This window comes from Oryctolagus cuniculus, chromosome 18 (genome assembly GCF_051225735.1).
Source record: "Oryctolagus cuniculus isolate XC-2025 breed Fujian yellow rabbit chromosome 18, ASM5122573v1, whole genome shotgun sequence".
Lineage (NCBI taxonomy): Eukaryota > Metazoa > Chordata > Mammalia > Lagomorpha > Leporidae > Oryctolagus > Oryctolagus cuniculus.
The window spans coordinates 58,099,697-58,122,621 of NC_142884.1; the positions used below are offsets into that span (position 1 = coordinate 58,099,697).

The 22,925-nt window shown below is 40.6% G+C and overlaps 1 protein-coding gene across 4 annotated transcripts in view; it reads right to left on the reverse strand.

Annotated features, from left to right (window-relative positions):
• Nucleotides 1-22,925, reverse strand: part of CDH11 (cadherin 11) — a 163,770-nt gene that overhangs the window by 34,222 nt on the left and 106,623 nt on the right. For all 4 annotated transcript variants that reach the window (XM_051846856.3, XM_070063308.2, XM_070063307.2 and 1 more), the window contains 5 exons: nucleotides 16,708-17,106; nucleotides 11,432-11,726; nucleotides 8,773-8,892; nucleotides 6,768-6,935; nucleotides 2,587-2,774 (listed from right to left, as the gene is read on the reverse strand). In XM_051846856.3, the coding sequence (XP_051702816.1) occupies nucleotides 2,587-2,774; nucleotides 6,768-6,935; nucleotides 8,773-8,892; nucleotides 11,432-11,726; nucleotides 16,708-16,935 (999 nt within the window). In that variant the 5' untranslated portion in view covers nucleotides 16,936-17,106. The remainder of the gene's footprint in view (nucleotides 1-2,586; nucleotides 2,775-6,767; nucleotides 6,936-8,772; nucleotides 8,893-11,431; nucleotides 11,727-16,707; nucleotides 17,107-22,925) is intronic.

Consider the following 22,925-nt stretch of genomic DNA (forward strand, 5'->3'; position numbering starts at 1 on the left):
ACTGCCTGACAAATAAGAATTCAACAGCTCTCATTAGGAAAGTTGAGGAGTAAATTAAAAAATGAACAAAAATATGGCATTAAAGAGCATCTTAAAATACAAAAATATGGGGGCCAATGTTGAGCCACCATCTGCAATGCTGGCATCACATATGGGAGCCAGCTGAAGTCCTAACTGCTCCACTTCTGATCCACCTTCCTGCTAATGTGTCTGAGAAAGAAGGAGAAGCTGTCCCAAGTACTTAGTACTCCCACTGCATTGCTGTGGGAGACCCAGATGTATCTCCTGGCTCTTGGCTTTGGTCTGGCTCAGCCCTGGCTGTAAGGAGCATTTGGGGAAGGAACCAGCAGATGGAAGATCTCTCTCTCTCCCTCTCTCTCTCTCTCTCTTTCTCTCCTTCTGTCTCTGTAACTCTGATTTTCAAATAAATAGACAAAACAGAGAAATCTTTAAAAAATACAAATATATATATATATATATATATGAAGTCTTCAAACCCTTTTATATTACTAAATTTTATTTAATGACACCATTTAAATTCACTTCTAATTTTTTTCCTGCTGGGTGTTTGAAACTTTATGCTACAAATTTAAGCAAATGTTATTTTACCAAGTACATAAAATCTTATGCTATTTTAAACCAAAATTTCAGTGCTTTAATAGAAGATCATTCCTTTATCTGGAATGCAAACACTGAATTGGGGGAAAATGCACAAATAAATCATACACAGAGAGCTCGATTGATGTGTGAGTTCCTGGGGGGTAATTCAAGGTTTCAGGATTTTTTTAGTCAAGGTGTTTATGCACTGAATACACTGAAAGCAGGTGACAATCTTAGCATAACCAACTATCCAATTACTAGAACAGCAGAGAATGGGAGGCAGGAAACACTGGTGTCAGTGTTCGTACTTCAATGTCAAACAGAAGGGATCTTAATATTAATTAATGAGGAAAGTTGACAGCTTGAGGCCACACACGATTCACACAGCCACTTTTCAAGAGAACAAACCAGGAGGAACGAATTCTCCAATCTCATGTGGCAGATAGACTCAGTGACACTATTCATTGTCCTGACATAGATTTGTTCCAGTATTGAGAGCATGCCCCTCTTTCCATGTCTATTTGCTTTACTCTTTTATGAGCATCACTTCCTGACCTCTCTTTTTCCTGTGCTGCCTAAATACTTTCTCCAAGGTCATACTTTTAAACGTTGTGGAAGGTGAGCTGTCTAAAGCATGTCACTGCTGGCTCCCTTGACTCAAAGATTCCTCCCAACGCCAGCCTTGCTTTCTCTCACCCTTGCCTCTTCTGCTACTGACCTCTGCCTCTTTGATTCCTCTAATTAGTTTCATCAGTATTATAGTCCAATCTTTCCCATCACATCAAGGATTTTAATATCCATACTACAAAACCAACTTGAAAGTGAATGCTTGGTTAAAACCAAGGTAATCCCAGCATCCAATTCAGATTCAATGCTCCATGTAGTTGATCATGGACAGGTGTTGATTCGTCTAGAGGTAGATCACAGAGGGAACCATTTTAGAACATACAGTAATCTTTTCTTCACTTGAAAATGAGTTGATTCGGTTCTTCTCTACAAACCCTTCCAGACCCAGTTACTTCCACAATGTCTCGAGATAAAAGTTTTTCCAGAATATCCCTTCAATTCCATGTCTTCAAACAGTGAGTTGTGTCATGGTAACTGAGTCAAAGTATTTAATATGAGTTCCAGTCTTTTCAAAATTCAGTAGAATGATCATTGTCCACTAGATAAGACCAAAGGTCTTCAAAGGATTTGTGAAGAACACAGAGGATGAGAAGCTATGCCTGGATTTCAAGAATTTTTGCACCAAAATAAACATATTTTAATTCCATTTTCCCACAAACCTTCTGCAGGACCCTCATTAAAAATAAATGAGAGAATGTGTATAAGATGTTTGTTAGGCTGCATCTGTCCAATAGTTAGTATTTGAGTAAATGCTGGATTTTTTAAAATAAAACTAGTTCAAATGACAAACTCCCTCACTGGAATCAATCAATCCTAGGGGCATGCTTTTAATGACAGTCTGGATGACAATGAGGGAAAATCCATTATTGTTGTTGTTTCCCCTGGTTCATTTTTGAAAGAAAAGCAAGCAAAACATGGGTTTCAGTTTCACCAAGGGTTTGGCAAACCAGTGAACCTCGGGTATTTGAAGTAAGAGAAGGTTTTGAACAGACTGTTTTACCAGACTCTGCTGGGCAGGGCTCAAGGGGGAGCTCCAGAAATGATCTGATCAGCGCTTCTCCTCCAAAATCTAGATGAATCTAACTGTCTCTCCTTCCGGGGAGAACTGGGCCATAATATATTGGAACTCACCAGCCATCTCAGACGGGCATTGCTAGCCCTTGTCAGCTCCTGCTGCAGTAACTAACGAACAGGGGTAGAGTTCAGTGACCTCACCAGAGCACAGGGCTCCACTGCAGCATGCAGTCAGCTCCCAGCTGAGCGCATGCTCACGTCTGACCCGTCAGGTCCCAGTTGCCTTCAGGGTCACTTGGGCAGAAACCACACCACTGACATACGTGGCCATTCTCCCAGACTCACCTTTTTCAGCTTCACCACACCCTCTTGTGTTTCATAGTCCGTTGTGATTTCAAACAATTCCATACCATCCCCATCAACGATATTATATGTGACTAAGCCATTTTCTCCAATGTCTGGGTCTTTAGCCTTCACTCTTCCTACTTCCTCTCCAGGGACAGCTGCTTCTGACACAGACATCTGGTATACACCTAGAAGAAGAAGAGATCTATTTTTATTTTCCTTTTTATTTGGCAGCTGTAAAGATTTTAGATTTCATGGGGTCCCATTAAATTTCTCAATGGATTTGAAACTGAACTTTCTATTGATTGAGAACATGAAAAAAGCGAAAGAATGGGAGGACGATCCCACATGGCCTCCTTGCCTAAATAGTGTGTTCCAGAAAAGATGATAAAACAATATTAAGGTCCTGGGTAAAATGACAGTGTCATTGGCCACATAGGAGGAAGGGAAAAAAATGCTGTTACAGTTTCCATCAGGATTGATGGAGAACCAGGCATGCCTTCATCTATTCCAACAAATGAGACTTCTTTCCATGTGCTCAGGATGGTCCAAGAGTTAATTCTAAGGCTCACTTACAGTTCTGTCAAGGATGCACACGCACACACACACACACACAAATTTATCTGTTTAAAAGCTACAGATAGCGCTATGTTTATTTAAAAATGGAACACAAATTTTATCTTTCAAGGTCTGTATTTTCCAGCTCTATATTTGCTGCATCAAGCACTACTTCTCTAGAAAGGTTTCCCACAGGGATTCCCTTCCATTTTTGTTATATGTATATTATATATAAAATATATTTTGTATTTTAATATATACAATATAATTTGTTATATATTACATATATAATAAATATATATATGTTCCCCTTTATGTATATAAATATATAATATTTACTGGGAATTAATTGGGTAGGTGTTGGCACAGAGGCTAAGATAGTGCTTGGGTAACCTACATCCTTTATCAAAGTGCCTGGGTTCAAGTACCAGCTGTATATCCAGTCCCTGCCTCCCATATGGAAGAGTTTGACTGAGTGCTGGCTCCTGGCTTTGCCCTGACCTGATTCTGGTTGTTGTCAACATTTGGGTAGTGAAACAGTGTGGATGAAATCTTCTCTCCCTCTCTCTCTCTTTCACACACACACACAAAATCATTTAGAAATTATTTAAAATAATATTTATTGGATATGTAATACATACTACCCAAGTCCCTAGAGATAGCAATTGACAAACAAATCACTTCTTCCCTTAATAAGGCACACTGAAGAGAAAAAGGCAAAAACAAATGTATACCCACTCTGATCACATTGACAGGAAGCAGAAAAAAAGTAAGGTAAGGGATGTAGGGAAACAAAAGACTAAGTGGGTGATTGTGTAAATGTGTGACTGTGTTTGATGGTGTATATGTGAATGTATGTTGAGCTGTGTAGTAGATGTGAAAGTGTGTGTGTGTATGTTGTGCATAAGCATGTGTGTGTGAATGTGTGAGATATCTGTGTGAGTATATGTGTGAGCATGACTGTGAGTGAATGTGTATGCTTGCACTGAGTATGTGTAGGTGCAAAGGAGAAAGAGAGACAGACCTTACTTTTGAATATGGTAATCAGAGAAGACATCCTTTAGGAGAAGGTGTGTGAATTCCTCCTGAAGGTTCTGAGCAAGACAACTATGAGAATATCTGGGGTTGAGTATCACAGGGCATGTGACTGATAGAACGCTGTGCCTACCCAGGGAAAGCAGTCACTCCCCATCTTTTGTGGGACCCTATGAGAATTGATAGTTGCCTCATAATCCTTTATTTCAATGCTTCCTTTGTGCAAACTGTTGTCTTTCACTTCCTTTTAGGAGCTATTGTGTGTTACAAGGGACATATTTAGTTGCCTGCTTTGTTCTCTCATTTACAAGAAGAGCCATCTCTCTGGTAATAAATCCATAAGTTCTAATGAAAAAGAAAGATTTCCATGGTTAACACCTTATACTAATGGTACCAGCATCATTTATAATCACACAATACCTTTATATATTCCTATACACACAAAAACATATTTGTGTTCAAATTCTGGCTTTGTGACATTCTTTGGTCAACATACTGCATTTTTCATGGAGGCTAATTCTATCTGTACGATGTACACTGCTTTAGAGATTTACAATAGTAGTGATTATCAGTTAAATGGTGGTAGTTGTAATAATGGTTATTAGTAACAACCTTTCAAAATCAGCTTTTCCTTTCCGTTGCCTTGGCAATACTATACGTTTTGCAGCGCAGTCACAATCTCCCAGATAACAATGGCTAATGCTGCCTAATAATTTATATCAGGGGCTGGCACTGTAGTGCAGCAGGTTAAGCTGCCATCTGCAGTGCTGGCATTATGAACCATATGGGCACTGGTTCAAGTCCAGACTGCTCAGCTTCCAATCCAGTTCCCTACTAATGTGCCTGGGAAAGCAGTGGAAGATAGCTTAAGTCCTTGGGCCCCTGCAACCATGTGGGAGACTTGGATGAAGCTCCTGGCTCCTGGGTTTGGCCTTGCAGTCATTTAGGGGAGTAAACCAGTGAATGGAAGATCTAAATCTCTCTGTCTCTCCCTCTCTGTCTCTATAACTCTGACTTTCAAATAAATAAATAAATCTTTAAAAAAATCTGTTGTCAGTGTAAGATCTTAGACCAGTTTGTTTGATTCTAACAATAATCGTATTAATTAGGAACTGTAGAAGACTGCATTTTCCAAAAATGACCAAAACAACATATTTGACAGTCCTTCCATTGAAGGGCGATGTCTACATGAATTCCTCTTAACTTTGGGCAGGACGTGATTACAGTGGAAACTAGACGCTGTGACTTCTGAAGTGAATTAGCAACAAACAATGGTTTCTTCCTGGTACCATTGGGGCTCTTGGCCTCAGAATCCAGCCCTGGAGAGGCCCAGAACCCACACCCACTTGCTGGGCATGTGAGGAAGCCATCTTAAGTCTGCCAGCCCTAGTGAGAAGTCCTCAGCTGATGCTGTGGGAAACCCAGACCAACTCTCTCCTTCAAGCCTTGTGCAAATGCTGGACTCATGGCAAAAATCAAAGATGATTAAGGTATTTAAACCACTAAATTCCAGAGTTTGCTACAGAGTAGTAAACAAGGGATTCAGGTATTATCCAGATTAGAAATGAGAATGCTGAGGGAGAGAAATGTTAACAAATGACTAGATTGCATCACCAGTTTCTGGCAAAATACCTAGCAAGGCAGATTTTATGCTTCCAGAATCAGGAGAATTTTTATATTTCCTTTTTCTCCCACAGCCTCTACTCCAGTGACGTTTTTTGGTGATGTTATTATCCTGTTTGGGGGCTTGTTTTTATATAAGAATGCTCTTTTGAGTAATATAATGGCTTAGTGTTTTCTAATTATATTTTTCATACCCAGATAGATTATTCACTTAGGACAGAGGCACTCAAATAATGTGGGAAAATGATTGTCTCACAGACTGGCCAGTGGAAGGAGGGTTCAGCTCACCCAGCTGCATCAATATAATCATATAAATTAAACTTCTTATACTGACATTTCAACTATCAACATAATATAATGAATAGTAGCATAATACGAAACATATCACTGAATAGAGAGAAAATCTTACTGTTTCACCTTGGTCAAGTTACACAAACCTTCCCCAGCCTCCCTTCTTGCTTTTGTGACATGCACAGAATACTTGCCTTGGCCACCTCACAGGGATTTTTATTGCCAGAATCAGAGGAGATAACATATGTACAAAATAATATGAGTGAAAATGCTTTGAAAAACTCTATGTAAGATATTACCCATCCATAAACAAATACAGGTATATGTTTTATAAAGATGAAATGAAACTTATCTATAGTTCTATGAATAAGTATTCTTTTTCATAAGTATTAATTCTTGAGTAATATATTGTCTCAATTGTAATTGAAAATACTAATTTACCTTCAACTAACCTCAAATGTATGACGCGAACACTGAAGCTCATTGTGATTTCTTTGTAAGTCTAATAGTACAAGTAAAAACTATAATAATTAAAATGGGGGGAAAATGGTTTTAAGAGCCCCCAGTCGTCTACATTTTTTGTTTCTGAAACCTGAATAAGCAGGAATGGCCAGAGAAGACAGGGAAGTGGCTGCAGCTCGGTTGAAAAGTGAAAGCCAAGCCCACGTACTTACTCTGCGGAAACTTGGGCGGGTTGTCGTTGACGTCAGTCAGGGTGATTGTCACTTTGGTTGTCCCTGAGAGTCCGCCCATGTGCCCGCCCATGTCCTTGGCCTGGATCACCACATGGTACTCCTCCTTGGCTTCCCTGTCCATGTTGGGAAGGGCTGTCCTGATGATACCTGGATAGTGAGCAGGAAGCATTAACCACTTTGATTTATAATAACATTATAATAACAAAAGAATAGGAGACATTCAGGAAGCAAAGTTGAATAAAACAATCCATGCCCTCAGGAGCCATTTCATTAATTTTCGTTGTTTTACAAATTTTAGGGTACATGAAGGTAGTAGCTTCATTCTTCTCAGAGATAATGATACTAAAGACTGAAATATTTGAGTCCCCATGGCAGAGGCATACATGAGCTAAACCTACACTTCTGGATGTCAAGCAGACTCTTTCTGAAGTCTACTCCTGCATGTAAGTCTTAGAAACATCTCTACGGTCTACATCAGTACTAAGATGGCACCTATTTCATGCAATGCATTAACATATTAATAATTTTCAAAAAAAAGGGGACCAAATGAGCTCCAAAAATACACACAATGCTTTATACATATTCTTACTGTAAACTGTCACCTATCACTGATGACAATGGTAAATTAATGATTCAGTTCTACATGATCCCTTTATACTGCCTCATGATTTCCACGAAAACGACGCTCACTTAAATCTCTTGGGAACATGTGGGAGCTTCTTTCTCCGTAGATACGTGACGCTTATAGCAAAAACATGAAGAAAGCACTGTGGATGCCTCATTTCTTATCACTTTCTTACTCCCTGAGGTTCCTATGTTTCTTTACGAAGCCTGGAAACTCATTTCTCTTGGTAGGATCAAAGTGGTGATTCCTAACCATGAGTCCCTGAGGAAAAGCAAGTTGTAAATTTTAACATTCAAGAGTCTAGATGATATTCCATGTTTAACCTTGGTTAACCTAGAAAGGCAAATTATAAATGCTTTTGATGAAATAGCAAGTAACTTTATAAATTAGATTCTGAAGCAGGGTGGCTACATGCATATGTGTTTGTGTGAAAGCTGTATTAAGAAAATGAGCAAAATTGGTATACCATGTGCACATATACACATACATATGCATGAGGGATCTTCAAGAAGTTCATGGAAATGTGTATTATGAAAATAGTTTTGTGCTAAATAATAACTCAAAAAATTTTGCACCAAAATAATAATACTTAATTCCATGCTTCGTGAACTTTCTGAGGTCCCCTTGTGTGTGTGTGTGTGTGTGTGTGTGTTTGTATTTGACAACTTTTAACTCTAACAATAAATGCAGATTATTTGTAGCTGTCTTTCAAAAATATAGGACATGGTGTGGAAAAAACTAAGGATCCTTAAGAAAATATTGGGTACTAGCGGTTTCAGATAATTTCAATGTTTACTGTAGTTGAGAGTTGAATTGTGTACAAATTTAGTGAAACATTTTGCTTTGGGTTGTTGTATTTATTCAATGTTTTGGTTTGCAGAGCCTTCTTTTTGAATGCTAATGTACACTGGAACTCTATAAGCACAGTATAAGGGATGGGGGAATGTGCTTCTCCCAAATGAACTTGAATGTTAACAGCCTCCCCTAACACCAATCCTTCACAGTGGTCTTTGACGCATGTTTTGAGGGCTGCTAGTTTTTATACCAGTGTTCAGCTTCTATTGTATTTTCACTAGAGTTCACAGTTTCAGATATTTTTGACATTAAAGCTGAATTTTAAGATTATATTTGCTATTGTGCATTGTAAAGTATGGGCAGAAACAACAATATTTGCAATATTGCCAACTCTAGACAAGGGGCATGCATAGGGCCTAATATTCACACTATCCCTGTAAGATGTCCTCTTATTCCATTTTTTTTTTTTTTTTTTAAGAAAATTGAGAACCCAATAGGCTTAGTGAGCAGGCTTGGACTCCATATTCCCACAGGGTCACAAATCACAAGGATGTTCCACAGTACCTGTTTGTGCCTCCACTGAGAAGTAGGGTTGTCCTTCAAGGATACTGTACACTAACTTGGCGCTATTTCCATAGGTAGGATCATCTGCATCCGAAGCTGTCACCTGGATTACCGATGTTCCTTGAAAATGGAATAAATTAATGAGCCATATCCCCTTAGCTTTTCAAGTTACATTCTTATTTACAAAGTTCCATTTTAAAATTAAACTCTGAAGACAGCCCTACAATTATTCAACATGTTCTCATTTTCTAGAGTTGAGATGCAAAACAATCTTCCTTCTTCCCTTCTTAAAAAAAAATACAGTTCCCATAGTTTAAAAATAAACATTAGATATTCACAGTACGTCGTGCTATTTGGTAGTTAAAATAATAATATGAACATTATTGTAAAAACATTCCAAGACCCATGCAATTGAAATGTTCAGTATATCAAATAATTAAATAAAAATCTTCCCAAAGAGTATAATAAATGGTAATTAATGATGAATTGCTTTTCATGAAAGGACAGAGTGCAATCTTCCATCTGTAGCAGAGCAGTAAATACATCATTTTATTGTTGCTTTGCATGCAATAAAATTGCTGCTAATACTACATTTTAATTAATTTATGGCTATAAATATTGTGCAGAATGTTGTTCCCCACTGGCATGAAAATTGTATCTTCCCACCTCTAAAGGTCTGGTAGCCACCAGCAGACATCTGGTGAGATCTAAGGCAAGCAATCATGGTTCAGAATAAAGGGAAACTATGGAATGGAAGGAAGATGGGATTCTATTTTCCCTTAAAACAAAACAAAAAAATATCTCCTGTTCCTTGCTGACTATAAGTTAGCAAGCCTCTGGGACATGACCTATTGGAATTCAGATCTGAGAGAGAAGCAAGAAAGAAAAAACTAGCAATCATTGACTTTCTCTGTGCCAGGCATTGTTTGGGGTACATTCCTTATATCCTGCCAGCACCCCTGTAGCAGGCATGTTTTGCATCCTTTGGACTTGTGAGAAATAAGATGTGAAGGCTGGTAAAGTTTTTAATGTATTTAAAGTTATTGCCAGAGACAAGACTATAACACAACACAGCACTTCACGAAACCCAAGTTCTTTCTGTGACGTTTCAGCAGAGGGGCAAGGGAGTCCATTTATGCAGACTCTGCCTATCCCCTAATTGATAAGGTTGTCAGTAATACTCCTGCGGTGTAAAAGTAAATATCGCTTTTTTCTAATGACTTTCATTCTTTATTTCATGCAAATAACCTTTTTCAAGTTCTTCCTGAGTGCCAGGCATTATCTGTGTGGGAAGCAACTCGGACTAGACTAAGTTACTGGAATTAAGACTTATTCTATGCATCTGCTCTCCCACAATATGGCGTTGGGAGAGGAGGAACCAGCTTCTACGCAGCTGCCTCCAGTTTGACCAATGAACTGCAGGAGCTGCTCCTGATTGGAGGAGAGCAGCATACTCGGCGTGTGGGTAGCAGAGTTGGGATTGGTGGAAGAGGACTATAAAGGAGGAGAGAGACAACATGCACCAGGAACATCTATCTGAAGGAACACCTGAGCAGCCCCCGAGAGAGCCGGCCGGCAGTGTGCCGCTCCCCGGTGGAAGTGGGGAAAGTGGCAGGGGGGCCCGCCGCTCCACGGAGGTGGAGGGACGGCAGCCAACCCGGGAAGAACCAGCAGCAAACCCGGGGAGGGCCGAGCAGACAAAAGAACAGCGCAGGGTCCTGTGTAGTTCCTCTGTGAAGAGGGGGAGCGACAATCTGAGGCAGTGGAAGTTTAGAGAGGAAACACCATCAGGGCATGGCTAGAGAAATTACTGATTTTTATATATAATTTACTTCTAGAACTCCACTAAGTTCTTTACGAAGATTTATATTGTATATTTTATTTGTTTGTTAATACGAGGCACATTTCTCAAAAGATCATGATTATAGGCATTCTATGAAGTCAAATGAAAGTAGCTTCCAGGAGAGGTGCTCATTGAAGAAAAACTCTACAATGTTATCCATTACCAATGTGATGTGTCTTCAGGCATATTGAAAATACATACTTATTTCTGAATTAATAAATGGTGACACAGTGGTTATGTGTGAATTCTGGATCCACTGGATAGCTCAGATGACTATGGACACATTATTTAATCTGTTTATGGTTTGAGTTTCCCAGATGTAAACTATGGCAACTGAACCTACCTTATTACAAAAATTAACCTTTGGAAAAATTAAAATTAAATAAAATAGTGCATAAAAATCATGAATTAGTATGCTCCTTATGTAGAACAAACATTAATACTTCTACTACTTATTAAGCCTAAGTATGTCCTAGTGACTGGATGACCAGAAATCGTTATTCCCCTTTTACAGAGGAAGGGACTAAAACTAAAGGAATGGATATAACTGGTTCACACAGCTAATAAGCATAAAGACCAGGTTACTCAGATTCAATCAAATTCTTCCCACTCCACTCTTATTCATGCTTTACAAACTCAGATTTTAAAACCTGAAGGTCATACTAAATATTTGAAATTGCTGCATATACAATGATTTTGTTTGTTATTTTTTATGACAATGTAAGTTGTACTGCCTGATTTGGAAAAACAGGTACAAGCCCACCCACTCACAGACATCCAGTGGGGAACTGGAACAGGTCTCTCCCACTTACGCACCCACATTGGACCTCTCGGGCACGTTGGCATGGTAGGTCTCATGCAGGAATTCTGGAGGGTTGTCATTAATGTCCTGGACTTTGACGATGAATTCTGATGGTGGCTCCAGTGGCCGGTTAGTGTCCCTGTCCACCGCCTGAGCCATCAGTGTGTACTGGGCTCTCTCCTCTCGGTCCAACGTCTTGGTTGCATGAATGTTCCCTGATTTGTCATCTATCACAAAAATGGTTCCAGCTCCTTCACCTGAGAGAATGTATTTAATGTTCCCATCACCAGAGTCAATATCAGAATGAAGCTGGGAAAAGAGAAATTGAAATTTGTTATTCCATGGGAAATGCAATAGGGAGATAGAGGCTCACACACTGATAGCTATAAATGCTGTGTGAACATGCATGCACACACGTATACATACCACAACAGGCATAGTTCCACTCTCATTTTACAAATGAAGAAATAGTCTAACAGAGTACCATTGTCTTGACCAAGTTTACACAGTTGGGGAACAGTAAGACTAGGTTTCAAAAAAAAATTTAATTCTAAGAATTATATTCTTCTCCCTTCTCTGCACACATACAAAATATATACACATATACATATTTGTTAACAGCTACTTTGAAACAATTGTAGGCACATTTATAAAAATATAAACAAATATGCACTGCGTAAAACTCCCATTCCATTTTCCCTATTCAGACGTTACCATTATTGCCAGTTTCTTGTGAATCCTCTAAGAGACATTATGTTCTATGAGCATGCAAGAATATTTATACAAAACATGCATGCCATTAGCTTATTCTTATACAACAAAGTTCCATAGTGCACACATCATTCTTCTGCTCACTGTTTTCCTTTCACAATAAATTCAGGTGACTCCCACATGAGTAAAGACAGGTCCACCTCATGTACAAATGTACAAATGTGACCACTGTTCGTTTCAGCAATCCTCTTCCCAAGGACACTTAGATTGCTTGTAAGCTTTTGTTATGATAACAATTGAATTGATAAGCGTTTCCCAGAAGACCTGCTATGTGTCACACATAGTACTAGGTTCTGAGCATGTGGTCTGCCTGAAAGAAGCATTCAAACTAACCCTAAAGGATCAGAATCCAAGTCCTTAGACCCCAGAAAGAACAGTAAATATCCTTGAGTTTTTCACCTCTTTGACAAAACCTAGAGATGAGATAATGCTGAACTAATCCAAAGGAAATCATCTTGGTGTCCTAACAGCCACTCCTGCCCCTTTCTGTGCTAACGTGCTCTGTGCTTTGGCAGTTGGACATTCCCCGAAGACCACATCTGATTTTCCTGTAGCAATGAACTCCCCACCCTCCTGTGTCGTCGCCCAGCCCCAGTTTCTGCAACTGTCATCTGCATCGCCATCATCATGCCATTTGTGGGAATAAACATTGATTTTCGCTGCCCTCTTAGGCTTCAAGAGTAGCCTTGAGTCTACCCACTCCATTAGAAAACCCACTGTAAGCTAAAATGTTTTATTCAAATGGCACTTAAAATAATAATTATTAGAATTATTGTCATTTAACATGATAAAAGTAACATGATTTTACTAATACATCTCAATAACATTATTAATGATACTGTAATTATTGTTATGAAATCAAGACCTAGGGAACTTATCCAATCACAAAGCATGGTTGCTCATATCGCTTTTGGAAATTTTCATATCATTTCGATTTCCAAAAATATATCTAATTGATTTTCAGAGCTTCAGTGAAATGTTCAATATTCTAGTTTGGGGGATACATGTAGGTACAAACTACGAAGACCGTTTGTTTATCATCCATAGTGTTTCTCTGGGAGAAAAAAAAAAGGCATACTTCCTTCAGTATTTGCTATTCATAGCAAGCTTTGTATAGGCAACAAATTATGGCTAAAACAGTTCTTATGAATAAGACAGTTTGTGAGTGAAATATAAAGTTGTTTGAGAGCCTAAAATGGACAAGCTGAATTGCTCTAATCTTCCTACAAGTCTCCTCAATGAAGGCATGGTGCCTGCTCCCAAATCCCTGAACAACTTGTGTTTGTCTGTTTTCCATGCTTCAGACTTAGCAAAAGTTACGGACTCAGTTTTGTGAATGAGTAACAAAAATAAACACAACCCTGACTTTCAGGGAATTCCCTAGACAATGAAAGTTGCTGGGGGTTTTCTTGTGTTACATATCAATTTGGCAAATTTCTTGGGAATTAAACAGATGTATTTCACAATCAGTCCAATAACTGAAAATTTTACAAAACATACTCCTCATTATTTTTTCTACCTTGTTTTCAGATTTGAAAGGTGAACGTAAATCCTCTTTTATTCTAACAAACATGATCTATATAACTGACAATGATATTTATTAGATTCCACACAAAAAGCAGCTTGGGAACCACTCAGGGCTATCAAGGGATCTCACTGCTGAGGCTTACACAGCCAATTCCTAACTCCAAAACTGATGACTTCCCCTCTGTGTAGCACAGCATGACACAAGCTGTGTTTCCTACAGGAAACTCAAAACTCTAAGGTTTGCCAAATTTCACTTTTTTTCAGGGCATCTTAAAGCACTCAACCTAGAAAGTCATCAAATCAGAGATTGTTAGGGAACGATCCAGCTACTCCATTTGCTCTATTTATGTGGTACTATCTCAGCACTATTTTGAAAGGGAAGATCCACAGGATAAAACCACCTTATTTCTTTTTCTCCCATCCAACCTGACATCAGACTCATTCTCCCTTGCCTGGCTTTTGAATACTGCATACATTGAGTGATGCCAGGGTTTTCCTTTATTCTCTCCCAATCCTCTTCCCCTTGCTTTTGCTTTTGCCAGGATCCCTTCTGGTAGACAGAACAATTACTTGCTCCACAGTGGTGCCAAAGTGGTTCTGCAAATCCTGCAGCTCCACCCTCACCGCTGCCCAACATTCCCACTGCTTCCCACTGAGAAAGTCCCTAAGGTAGAAGGTTCTGTGTTCTCAGAATGATCCATGCACAGCTCTCCCCATCACTGAAGCCACATAGTCCCTGCAACTGCCTATGTCTCTTCTCTGGGCACACAGCCCGTCTTCTCCACTTTGGGAATTCTAATACCAATTATTTTCCCCTGTTTCCATTTCCTAAGTCTATTTTGCATCTTCCCATTTTGTGTATAAATTAGTTAAACTCTTACTCCTTAGGCATCTTTTCAAGAATACATATTCCCAACCCTAAATAATATTATTGAGAGCTTAACATGAACCCCCTCCAAGGGTGCCAACCACAAACACATGGGGTGCTATTCTCATGTTGAAAAAATGTTGAAATTCATGGGGCTCAGACATGTACACCCCTCAAATCTACTTTTGCCCCTTTTCCTTTTCAGTGGATAACTTGATCATATTCCAGGCCACAAGTTACTGCCATGTTCCTCACAAAACCTTCCTCCATGTTTCTCAAATGTTACCCTGTACACCAATAATCACTTGATACTGAGTTTCTTCATTACCCTACTTCTCATTTTAGTTATTATAGACAGAGTGTTGTCATCTGTAGGTTCACTTGCCAAATGCCTGCAACAGCCTGTGCTGGGTCAGAGCAGGAGTCAAGAGACAGGAACTCAAATCTAAATCACTCAAATGGGTGGCAGGGATACAACTATTTTAGCCACAACATGATGCCTCCTGTTACATGTTAGCAAGAAGCTGAAATAGGGAACCATAGCCAGGACTCAAGCCAGACATTCCAATATGAGAAGTGGGCTTCCCCAGCCATGCCTTAACCACTGTGCCAAGTGCTTACTGCAATCCTGAACTTCTTAAGCTCAGGAGTTATCTTATCTTAGTTCACTACCTGCCTATCACTCCATTTGTACATGGTAAGATTTCCTTTCTTGGGGCCAGCGCTGCGGCATAGTGGGTTAAGCCACCTCCTGCAGTGCTGGTATCCCATATGGGCACTGGTTCGAGATCCAACTTTTCCACTTCTTCTTTTTTTTTTTTAATCTTTAGAAATTTTGGTGTTTCTTTTTCAACAGAGATTCATTTATTTATTTGAAAGGCAAAGTTACAGAGAGGCAGAGGAAGAGAGAGAGCGGGGTCTTCCATCAGCTGGTTCACTCCCCAAATGGCCAGGAGCTGGGTGGATCCGGAGCCAGTAGCCAGGAGCTTCTTCTGGGTCTCCCACATGGGTGCAGAGGCCCAAAGACTTGGGCCATCTTCTGCTGCTTTCCCAGGCCATAGCAGAAAGCTGGATCAGAGGTGGAGTAGCCAGACTTGAACAGGTGTCCAACTGGGATGCCGGCACTGCAGGCAGCTGCTTTACCAGCTATGCCATAGCACCAGCCCCAATTGCTCCACTTCTGATCCAGCTTTCTGCTCTGCCTGAGAAAGCAGTAGAAGACAGCCCAAGTGCTTAGGCCCCTGCATCCGCATGGGAGACCCAGAAGCAGCTCACGGCTCCTGGCTTCGGATTGGCCCACCTCTGGCCATTGCACCCATTTGAGGAGTGAACCAGTGGGTGGAAGACCTCTCTCTCTGCCTCTGCTCTGCCTCTGTTTGTCTGTAACTCTGCCTTTCAGATAAACAAATCAATCTTTAAAAATAGGTATCATTTCTTATGCTTATATACACTTATCTCATTGTGGGTAATGTAACTGTCCTCTGAAAGACAGCTGTTTGTACATCATGAATGAATGCAATCTTTCAAACATGTTTTTGACTCCCTTTCTACACTTGCACCTTCTTGGAGGGATACACAGTGAATGCAGAACCTGAGTAGTGTTAAGAATCCGAAGCCTCCCCAAATGGCCTTTGCCATCACTATGACAATGAGGACAACAACACATCTTTGTGATGTGCATTTGCCTATCTCTTCAAATCTGAGCTTAGTACCAGCACCTGCAATGCAGTTTGGAATCTATTGAGGGAAACAGAAAAATCAGAGATATGTGTGATGAAAAAAGGAAGCTAGGAAGTAAGAGTCATCCAAGGTGAGGTGAGGGTGTGGTCAAGGACACGACCCCACTGTCGAATGGCTAAATAAATTATGAGCATTTCCTTCAATAGGCTCTTACCTAAGCATAAAAGTGCAGATTTTGTGGCACAATGTTAAGTGGAAAACAGAAGCTATCTCAACATGGATAAGGCTGAATTTATAAGCAGACCAGAAGGATGTGTGTACAATGACTTTGATATTTTACTGACAGTAGACCATCAATACTTTCCTTCTTAGAATTTTTTTCCCATAGGCTACTATTCCAGTGGTAGAAAGGGATAAACAAAGACTAAAAGGAGGTAGCATTACCCTGCCCACAAGCACGGGGTCAGGTCCGGTGTACTCCTCTATCACGAAGAACTGGTTCCAGACCCAGCCTCTCTTGGAGCGCTGCAGCACCTGGCCCTCCTTGCCCTTCTCATGGTGCCCATGGAACGAGGGCCGCAGGTGGCTCCGCCATTCTGGGCTGAATGCCTGGCTGTGGCACAGCATGCCCAGGCACACCAGGGCAGCTTGTAAACAGTAATTCTCCTTCATTTTTGGTTATGTGGTAGGCACAGGAGAAAGCGGCTGTCACTCCTTCTGCAAGCCGTGTGGCGATCCTTCCAACTGTGGCCTCCAGATGTGTCACACAGACTTCTCTTGGAACAGAATGTCTCCACTTGCTGAGCACATCACGTCAGGGGTGCCCACTTCCCCAGTCAGGTTCTGCAAGCAGAGGGAGAGAGAGGTTAGACTGACTTCAGACTCCATCCTCACCTCATTTCAGCTCTATTCAGTAAAAGCTTAGCTATAGTATCTGTTTTACTACTTGCCAGTTTGGGACAAGGTAGCTTCTTTGAATTCAGTTTGCTCATTATCAAATGGGAATCAGACTCATACATACTACAAGGTCATCATGGGAATTAAATGATTAATGCATGTAAGTCTTTTAGCATAATTCCTAACACAAATGTTCTATATTTATCTGTTATTGTGATTGATCAGGAATGTGCTTTGATATGTTTTTAAAAATTTATTTATTGAAAAGCAGAGTTACAGATACACAGGGAGAGATATAGAGACAGATCTTCCATCTGCTGGATCACTCCTCAAATGGCAGCCAGAGCTTGGCCAGGCTGAAGCCAGGAGTTAGGAGCTTCTTCAGGGTCTCCCACGTGGGTGCAGGGACCCAAGCACTAGGACCATCTTCCATTGTTTTCCCAGGCCGTTAGCGGGGAACTGGATTGGAAGTGGAGCAGCCAGGACTCACACTGGCACCCATAGGGGATGCTAGCATCACAGATGGTGGTTTCACCAGCTACACCACAATGCCGACCTCTTGATAGGTTTTTGTAATGGGAAAATGGTGCATTATGGGAGCTCAAGAGAGGGGATGGAACGTAGTAAGTACTGAAGGAATCATTCTAGAGGACAGGATAGCTCGGTTCAATTCTGAAGTGAGAATTACCATAAGAAGAAGGAAAAGGAAGCTGGGGCTGCCATCGTGGTGCACTGGCTGCCACACCAGCATTACATAGGCATCCAATTTCATTGTGCCAGTTCAAGTCCCTACAGCTCCATTTCTGATCCACTTCCTGCTAATATGCATGGGAAGGCAGCAGATGACGAGCCAAGTATTTGAGCCTCTATCATCTGAACTCCATTTGGTCTGGCTTTGGCTTGGCTCAGACCTCAATGTTATGGCCATTTAGGGGAATGAACCAGAAGATGCAAGATATCTCTTTCTCTCTCTCTCTCTCTCTCTCTGTCTCTCTCTCTCTCCTTCTCCCTTCCTCTATGTTGTGCTACCTTTAAAATAAATAAATAAATCTTTAAAAAAAAAAAAGAAGAAGGGAGTGGGATCAGTGCTATGGCACAGAAGGGTTAGACATGGCCCACATCCCATACGGGTACCAGTTCAAGTCCCGGCTGCTCCACTTCCAATCCAGCTCCCTCCTAATGCAACTGGGAAAGCAGTTGCAGATGGTCCAACTTTCTGGACCCCTGCATCCCATGTGGGAGACCAGAAAAAGTCCTGGCTCCTGACTTAGGTCTGGTCCAGCCCCAGCCACTGTGGTCATTTAGGGGAGTGAACAAACCAATGGATGAAAAATACCTCTCTCTGTCTCTCCCTCTCTCTGTAACACTGCCTTTCAAATAAATAAATCCCTCTTTAAAAATTTAAAAAGAAGGAAGAGAAAGTGATGCCATGCAGAGGCAAAAACACAGAGGTCAAAAACACAGTATGTCTCAAAACCTTCAGCATGAAGTGGGGGGTAAAGGCAGGCAATGCATGTTTCTATAAGACAGCTTGGAACAGATCCTGAGAAACAATGGATAGTTACTAAAATATGTTGGAGAAATATAGATGAAGTTACTGCTGACACATTGGTGGGTCAGTGAAGGTTACAGTGATCATGTAGGGCTATAGTGTCAATTCAATGAGCAAGATTAGCTCTTGTCTGGTCAGCGGTTCACCCAAAAAGCTGAAGATCCTCCATGAGCTTGGTAGTCTCATAAAGGATACTTGATAAGTTCTCTCAAACCAGAAGAAGTAAAATAGCACAATATGCCCCAGCAGCTGGTTCAACAGTCTTCTTGGCGCAGACATTGCACATCTACTCATCAGTACAGAGGATGAGTTTCTAACATCTTCGCCTTTCCACACTCCTTATGGGTTTCTGAGCACGGTCATTCCTGCCCCCTCCAGCACTCTAGTTCTTTTCTCCAGTCTTCAAGTTCCTGGATTTAAGCTTTCTGGTGATGAAAGCTTAATTCTCCCCTAAGGAACCTCCTCGCTCCCTCTCAGGAGTCCCACACTTTCTTCCGGAAATTCACCCTTTCTCTCCAGAATGCAACTCAGATACCAGTCAGAGCCCTGGTGTTCGGAACCTGACTGCCTCACAGACACCCCCAGTCCCAGTGGGAAGGAATACCAGAAAATTCTGTGCATGGAGGAGGACATGTTGATAGTGAGGTGATACCTTATTTCAGCACCGGTGGTTCTAAATGAAACTAGTGAGCTTTGCACATTGTAGGAATAACCCCCATTAATGAATTCTTTGCTATGTGGTTTGAAAGAAGTGGTGCAGGGAAGAGAGGAGCAGGAAAGGATAGCATGACTCTTGTTAAAGTGGGCAGTAACTACATGTGGAGGTCAGATAGGCCACAATCAGACCACCACTTCTGTATCATACAATGTGGAGGACTTGGGGCATGTCCATCAGTCCCTCCAAGCATCGGTGGTATCACATGAACTTTGTGTCCACACAAGGCTGAACACATCATGGGAGTCTCCACCTGAGCTGGGGAAATGTTCTACAAGTGGCCTCCAGCACCATATTCTTGGTTAGAGTTCTAGTGAGATTCTGTGAGGTATTTCTTCAGACTCATATACTGCCTCCTTACTAGACTGGAAACCTCATAATGGTTAGGATTGTTTCTTAGTAGCAATTATTATGTCCAATAACTAAACATATGATTTGAACCACATACTTCAGCTTCATACTGGATGTTGCCTCTACAGAAATTTAAGAAAAAGCAAGAGAAAGGAAAGAACAGATGGTGTGGCAGGAATCCTGCCCATTTTGTACCGTGCCAAGTATTAAGTGTTCATTCACATGGCGATAAATTATTCTTGCATATAAACTGTGAAGTGTATTTGAAAGAAAGGGTTTAATTAGAGTTGATATCTCTGCACCTCTTACTTCTGGCTGCCATTTTGCTGTAAAGCACAATTATTTCTGACACAGGAAGTGCTGAAACTAGATGACAACTTTTTTTCTCTTTATAAAAAAATTCTTGCTTAGTACTAATGAATTTAAGAGTTTCTGCATGACCAATTAACAATAATCTTCACCCTTTGTTCAAAAGAAGAGATTCTCTCTTCTAATGGAAAGAATACAAAAATCAATTTGCCTTCACTTTATTTATTTATGTATTTATTTTCACTTTATTTGAAAGGCAGAGAGAAACACAGAGAGACAGAGAGAGATCTTCCATCTTGCTGACTCAATCCCCAAATGTCCTCAACATCCAGGGTTTGGCCAGGACATAGCCAGGAATCTGGAACATACTCTAGAACTCCCATGTGAGGGTCAAGGACCAAAGATTTTGAACAATCCCCTCCTGCCTTCCAGGAAAGTGCATTAGCAAGAAGCTGGATTGGAACTGGAGGAGCTGTTATATATATATACCAGGCACTCTGACAGGGGACATGGGTATCCCAAGTGGCATCTTAACTGTTGTGTCAAATGCTTGCTACCCAAAATGCTCTTAAAAGTAATTAATCAAACTCACTAATTTTAAGTAATTTAATATCTACATATAATATGTAAAGGTGTTTTAATGGTTAATATTAGCTATGTACAAGAAGAACTTGAGGACATATTTTTGTTTGTTTACTTTCAGAACGAACATCTATTTAACAAACGATTTTTTAAACCACTGTTCTAAAAACTTTACAAATATTAACTCATCTATTAATTTCTATATCAACCTTATGAATGGGCACCATGGACAGTCTTACTTTAAACGATGCAGAAATCAGTGGCCCAGATAGATTAAGCAATGTGTGCAAGGCTTGGTTTCTGGAGATAGCGGGGCTGACATGTGAACTGTTCTTACCTAATGAACAATACCAACTCTTGGTGTTTGTATTTGAAGTTCAGAAGGAAACAGACATTGTAACTAAAAAATAAATGGTCATTTAGAAGCCACATAATGGTAGAAAGTAAGCTAATATCGTAATTTGATATATACTAATAATATGACTATGATGAGTATATTAATAAGCATTAACATTTATCAAGTGTTAACTGCCTAACACTGATGTAAGGGCTTCTCATGAGTTACTGTCAAATCTTTACAATAATTCTAAAAAGTATTGTTATCCCCACTTCATAGTAAGTAGTTTGAGGCATACAAAGATTAAGTAACTTGCCCAAGATTACAGAACATGTTTGCACCCTCCATGTTTTGTTTCACAGACGGCATTCTTATCCCCTACAATTCTACCTGCACTGCCTCTCAGAGAGAAGCCGCAGATCAAATTAGAAATACATTCCTGTGCACACACAGTAGCCTTATTTACTTTATTTGAAAGAGACAGAGATGGGGACAGTGACAGACAGACAACCAGAGAGACACAGGCAGAGATAGACAGAGATCTTCCACCTGCTGGTTCACTCTGCCTGTGTCCACAATAGCTGAGGCTGGGCCAGGCTGAAGCCAGGAACCTGGATCTCCATTTTAGTGAACCACGTGAGTGGTGGGGACTCAAGTACTTGCATTACCACCTGCTGCCTCTTGGGGTGCACATAATAAGGACAGGAGCATGGAAAGCGGAGCCAGGACGCCATCTCTGGCCCACAGATATGGGATGCAGCATCTCAAGCAGTGTCCGTCAAACACTTGCCTCTAATTTAAGTTTAGAGAGCACTAACAGGGATGGGGGAGACTATGACAAAAAGTATCAACCAAGCTGAAAGAGGAACAGAAAGGAATTCATAACAACAATGAAAGAGAAGACAAATAAGAGGTGATTACATCTGCCTATCAACATCAGAGTACAACCGAATCCCTATGCAATGCAATACACAACAGTTCATCTTTGCTTTTTATTTTTAAAGCTCTGTTTCAAAGTTGTTTAATGTTTAAATTAAAGAAAGATATTCAAGGAGATTATTTTTATTTTCTCCTCTCTTTTTAAAAAATGCTTCCAGGCCCAGCACTGTGGCATAGCAGTTAAAGCCACCACCTACAGTGCCGGCATCCCATATGGGTGATGCTTCAAGCCCTGGCTGCTCCACTTCCAATCCAGCTCTCTGCTATGGCCTGGGAAAGCAGTAGAAGATGGCCCAAGTTGTTGGGTCCCTGCACCTACATTGGAGACCCAGAAGAAGCTCCTGGCTCCTGGCTTTGGGTCGGCCCAGCTCTGGCCATTGTGGCCATTTGGGTAGTGAACCAGTGGATGGAAGACTTCTCTTTTAATCTCTCTCTCTCTCTCTCTCTCTCTCTCTCTCTGCCTCTCTGTAACTCTGCCTTTCAAATAAAATAAATAAATATTTAAAAAAAAAAAAAGGAAATGCTTCCAGGATCTAGAGAACTGATTGATGTATTCAGTGAGACAGACTTTGCAGGAATCTCCTATGAAAATTAATAAGAGACCGCCCTCCTAAGAAGACCTTGACGTTGGTAATAATCAGGGAAATATATCAGTGGTCTAATTGGTTTTAATAAAGATCCCCCAGGGCAGTTCTTGAACAATCCTTCCATTAAAGCACTTTTCCAGCACTATGCCTGGATACCTAAGCACTGAGGTTTCACTAAAACATACAGGAAGACTTTATTTTATGATGGGAGCATATTGCTTGGAGGGGAAAATAAATGTTGTTGAAAGTCACAGGAGTAATAACATGACAGGAAAATGGATTTGCAAAACCACCAGCTCTAAGTGGAAGGCTCACCCTCTGTCTGGAGAGCAGAGAGTCCCTCATAAGCTACTGTGCCTTGAGCATGTAACTCTCTTGCTGTGCCTGCTTTTG